Source organism: Atta colombica, unplaced genomic scaffold (assembly GCF_001594045.1).
Source record: "Atta colombica isolate Treedump-2 unplaced genomic scaffold, Acol1.0 scaffold153, whole genome shotgun sequence".
Classification (NCBI taxonomy): domain Eukaryota; kingdom Metazoa; phylum Arthropoda; class Insecta; order Hymenoptera; family Formicidae; genus Atta; species Atta colombica.
In genome coordinates, this window is record NW_017259243.1 from 2,327,263 (window position 1) to 2,332,711 (window position 5,449).

At 30.6% G+C, this 5,449-nt stretch overlaps 1 protein-coding gene across 1 annotated transcript in view; it reads right to left on the reverse strand.

The window, feature by feature from the left end:
• Positions 1 to 5,449, reverse strand: part of LOC108685505 (TBC1 domain family member 1) — a 15,938-nt gene that overhangs the window by 2,569 nt on the left and 7,920 nt on the right. The window contains exons 2-12 of the mRNA XM_018190328.1: positions 4,529 to 4,681; positions 4,144 to 4,332; positions 3,583 to 3,888; positions 2,326 to 2,524; positions 2,107 to 2,223; positions 1,817 to 2,042; positions 1,386 to 1,703; positions 1,017 to 1,297; positions 767 to 928; positions 361 to 677; positions 2 to 195 (exon numbers count right to left, since the gene is read on the reverse strand). Coding sequence (XP_018045817.1) covers positions 2 to 195; positions 361 to 677; positions 767 to 928; positions 1,017 to 1,297; positions 1,386 to 1,703; positions 1,817 to 2,042; positions 2,107 to 2,223; positions 2,326 to 2,524; positions 3,583 to 3,888; positions 4,144 to 4,332; positions 4,529 to 4,681 — 2,462 coding nt within the window. The remainder of the gene's footprint in view (position 1; positions 196 to 360; positions 678 to 766; positions 929 to 1,016; positions 1,298 to 1,385; positions 1,704 to 1,816; positions 2,043 to 2,106; positions 2,224 to 2,325; positions 2,525 to 3,582; positions 3,889 to 4,143; positions 4,333 to 4,528; positions 4,682 to 5,449) is intronic.

The window sequence follows — 5,449 nt, forward strand, 5'->3', positions numbered from 1 at the left end:
TGGAGCGGCATATAAAGTAGGTGAAACTTCATGTTTATCGAAATGATTGTAAATACTTGGTAAGCGATCGTGTAACAGTCTAGAGAGTTGATATAAGTGTAATTGCAATGCTGCCATATCTGGCAAGTACAATTTTCTAAGTCCTCGACGAAACATTAGATGCCGTAATAAGAAAAAGGCTTGATCCTCCGCCATCTAATAAGAAAATAAAAAAATATTTCATAAAAATTAATTATTATGAAATATGTATACATATGTGCGTAGTCTATTCAATAATTTATCCAATAATTTATAATTTTACAATTTTTAATTTTATATATATATGTATAAATAATACAAAAAACTTAAAAATGTACTTACATGTAAAAGAAGTACTCCAGCGACAAAACTGAGGCCTTGACAATAACCAACTTCATGATCTAACAAGGAGTAAGCTTTCAATAAATTAAAGAGTGCTAATTGACCAGGTCCTAAGGGTGAACTAAAATATGGATGGCTTGGAAAAGTTCTTCCCAAATCAATAAGAATAGCATGTTGTTGAGATGTAAGTTGTTTTAGAAGAAGTTCATACGGTGTGTTATAATTTGGAAACTCTTGAGTATCTATAGGTGGTTGTTTCAAGCAGAATTGCTCGGCTAGAAATTGCCACACCTCACCTCTTTTTCCTTTTGGTACACCTGTCAAAAATTTATATATGGTAAAAGATTGAAAGATTTGAATTCACATTTTAGGAATATTGCTGAGATATATTTTTATTTCTCATTACCTTGCTTAATAGCATGTAAAAGCATTTGATTATCACATTTAGTAGAGACTCGTGATTCTTTGCTAACAAGAAGGTCCCAAACTTCCATTACTTCACGTGCGCAGCTGCTAAGTTCGTCATATTCGAGTTTAATCCTTTTTACTGTTGCCTCCTCTTGACGTTCTATCATTTTATTTAAAAATATAGATAACATGAGTATCCCATTACAAATCAGAGAATTAAATATATTTTCAGATATGAGAGTTGTTACCTCTAAGTTTTGCGTTTTCTTTTTCCATTCTTATAAGTATTAATTGTTGATTAATCGCTTTCTTCCACAAATCTCGCAATTCTTGTTTCGATCTACGTTTAATGGGCGTTTCTAAATTTTTGAGGATATTGATTTTTTCAATTTCTGTAACATTATGATCTTTATTGGGCGTCACAACTCTGTTTAGTATTGTTTGGCGCCACGAACTATTGGCTTGAATTGTGCTATTCCCGTCGATCTCCGTGGGGGATGTTTTAGGCGAGTTACCAACTTTTAAAAAGCTGTGAGAAATAAAATAAGCTTATAAAATACACAATATAATTTAAAAAATGTTCACAAATTTTGGAAATATAATAAAATTGTACTAACATGTCCATCATGGAACTCTTTGGTCCGTTATTTACAATTTGTTGTTCAGGCGAAACACGCAATGATCTTGGTCTACTAGATTCTGGTGAAATGTCCAATATAGATGATTGTCGCGAATTATCTGGACTCTGACTACCATACTTTTGTATCCCCGTACTCAGATGATTCATATCTCTCAGTTGCGGGCCCAGGCCGAAATCATCGCGCGAACCTTTTCTTTTCATGAGATTATCAAAACTATTTGTAAGAGAGCGTTTTGCTTTCATAAATATCGTACTACCAACACCTACGCTTAGATATTGATTAAGAAATTCACTCCTACAATGTAAAAACATTGTGTTAGAATGTTTCATTTGTAAACTATATTTTGATACCAACAGAAAAATTGTGTTTACATATCCAGTTTACATATCTAGTTTATAGTGCATTACCTATTTTCAGCCGTATCATGTACATGTCTAGTTTGTTTCGATTCGCAATGAGCACGCAATAGTCGCATTAAGAATTGATTTTGCTCTCGCAAATTTGAGGAGCTTACTCCAATGTTACCCGCAGCCTCGGCGCCCTTATACTTGCTCACAACGATTTCCTGCTCATCCTCCGGTAGTAATTCCATACGGGAAAAGATAATACTTTGAACTCTTCTATCATTTTGCCCTAAAAATGTATGTAATATTTGATATAAAATTACATCATTTCTATAATATATAATTTAAATTACCTTCAATTTCTTGGCATAATTTATTATACCAATACATAGGACAGTGTTCGCAAGAAAATACAGGATATCTCTCCTTTCTTGCAACATCGCAAGTCGTAAGAAAAGCTTGACTAATTGCTGTGAAGAAAAACAGAAATTAGCATAACAAATAATAATTCTAATAAGAAGAATAATAGTGCACAAGTCTTACTGTGTTATAGATAAATTAAAAAATCTTGCCTGCAACAAGGTCATCGGCAACTGATCCGGATTGGCATTTAAAGACATACCCGATGAAATATTCCGATTCTTTGCAAATAAATCCAAAGTGTTCGGAGTTTTTTATGCCTTGTGCGCAACTGGCTATGTCTTTTAATTGTTTGTGTAGAAGAATCTGTTTTCTGTCAGGGCTAATCAATCTCAGATCAAATCGCCCTACCTAAAAAATATAACATTTATGTATAAAAAAATAAGTCTAAAATTGAATCATTCTTTCTTCTTTTTTTTTGTTATTATATAAATACGATTTTTTTGTTACATCTCTTTTTATACATTTTAAAATCTCATATGTTTAATTATTATAATATAGTAGATTTTATATATATAGAGTGTAAGTTTTGGCCAATCGCTTTTGTGTAGATAGAGCGGACTAAACTGAGTCAAAAAGTCCTCTACTATTTTGCAATTTCCGTAATAGCTAACAAGATATTACTAAAAATTACTAAAAATAATTACTAAAAATTATCTTGCAGAAGAACTGCAAGAAAATCATTTATTTTCTTCTTATAAAGTTCTAATAAATTTTTCAGAATTTTTTCAGAATTTTTTAATATCGTATTTTTTCATGTTAGTAAAAATAAGAAAATTGCAGTACTAAAAAGTTAATAAAAAATTCTAAAAAAATTCTTAGAGTTTTATGAGAAAAAAATATATGATTTTTGTCTCTTGCAGTTTTTGTAAAATTGATAGTATTTGAGTAAAAAATTAAAAATTCAAGACCAATATTTGACAATTAATATCTTATTAACTATTGCGAAAATTGCAAAATGATAAAGGACTTTTCGACTCACAAGGGGTACACCAGGTGATGGGATTTTTATGTGCTTTTTAGAGGCTGTTTTTGAGCGAAAAAAACGATACATGTCTGGCCATTTCAGTCATTGATCCACAATTTCGAAGAAATCGATTTTTTAAATAATTATTATAATAATTTAAAAAACGTACTGTATAAATGAATGTATAAATCAGTACCTTTATAAATTTTATTTTAATTTAATGTTATTAGTTTTAATTACTTTTTGATTGTAATGAAATTTCATGAAATTACATATTAGTATCATAGATAATTAAACATTCATTTATGGAATATTTATTATTATCATCGTCGTTATTGTTGCTATTCACATGAATGTATAAATAAGATTGTAATGAAAACTGTTATAGTTTCTGATGAAATTAAAAATTGGAATAAAAAGATATTTTTTTTATATTCCATACCTGAAAAACCATAGTACGATTGTGATCATCGTTTCCTTTAATAGTAGAATCTCTTCTGCCGCTTAAAACACTGCCGGTGGATGCCGCGCGATTTCGCATAATTTCAGGTACAGTGATATTAGAAGTAGCGGAAGATTCGGTTCGATTCTCATCACGACCATCGTTTTCTGCGGAATTAGAGGTTGTTCTTGGAAAAGTCTCCACGGAACTACTTAAGACTGGCGGTATTCCAAGCGGATTCACGCTTGGAATTATACTATTTCCCGATACGTTTTCAATACTGCCTGATTCACTGGCGGTAGATTCCTGAAAATATAAATAAATTTACTTTTTTGCTAATTATGTGAAAATCATTTATCTGTTCGTAGTAGCTATGTAATCATAAAGATAAGTAGAAGAAATATTTTTCACGACATTATTCATCATAAAAAGAAAGATTAATAATGCCAAAATTAAAATTTTTTTATTGTTATAACATAGATAATTCCTAATTCAATGTAGGTATCACAAATGGTCTAAAACAGGAATATTTAATAATAGCTGAGAAAGTTTAGTTCTTACCGTACTATTTCTCCTATTAATGGAAGACATCAAAGCTTGACGTTTCAATCGCTGGCAATCTGACAGAAGATTACTCGTTGAAGATCTCGATTTTTCAAGTCCATGAACGCGAAACTTTATCAAGGCGTCGTCAATGAATGATTCTGGTACTTTTGGACTGGATACTTTGATTTTGCCAATATAGAATACCTGAAATCCAAATGCAAAAAAATGTGGAAACATTATTCTCAAATTTTAGATGATTAAAAGATAAGTAAAGATCGATAATAGCAAAGTCTTCTTTTTAATTCATTATTCATTGCTTTACTGACGTTCCATGTAATAAAATAGATTCTTCTCGAATAGTTAAACTACTGTAAGGAAAAATATAAAAAAGTATAATTACTTCAAAGAATTGGGAAGAACTCGGAGATATATCGGCACCTATAGAAATTAAGCTAGCCGCGTTGCTCTGCGACCGCTGTGGCAAGTCCTTATCTCTCTCCATTCGTTGGGCTGCCGAATGTTCCTTCATGTCTTTCAAGGACTCTTTACAAATCTGCACATAAAACATTACGGCATTATAATTATATAACTAGTTGTATTGACGTGACGAACTATTATCAGAACATTGTTATATTGTTAAAGAAGAAACAATACTTATAAAAAAAGAAATAAAATAAACGACTGTGTTTCAAATGAGACTAATTAGTAACAAATTATATTTCTTTTTTAAATAATACGTACAACATGAAAGATAATAATTGCTGTTAAGTTTATAATTAAACATCTTTTCAAATTTATTCATTTTCTTCTTACTATATTTATAGAAGTATGATTTCGGGTAATAAAAAGTTCGTTATTTAATGTTTTTATTATTTTAGTTATATAAAAAAATCCTATTAGTGTAATTAATATTTTAAATTATACTTCGCTATGACAAAATGTTAATTCATAAAAATTATTTGTAATATAATTTTCTTCAAGAATATTCGCGAAAAGAATATCTGAAGATCTAATATCTTTAGAAATAATTCAAGACACAAAATATTACGAGACTGATCATTGATATACTAAACGGATTTCGCAAGGAAACGTGCATTAAACGTGGCCGATGGCCGTGGACAAAAATAACTTATTTCAGCAGCACTCGTGGACTGCATGGCTCTCATCCTCCGTCTTTGTTCCAAAAGAGCTCTCTCTCTCTCTCTCTCTCTCTCTCTCTAATTTCTTCCCACGTTCCACATCTGCTGCTCATCGTCTTTGTGACTTCGGACTTCGTCCGAAAAGATGCTTTAATTTAGCTCTATACATATATATATATATA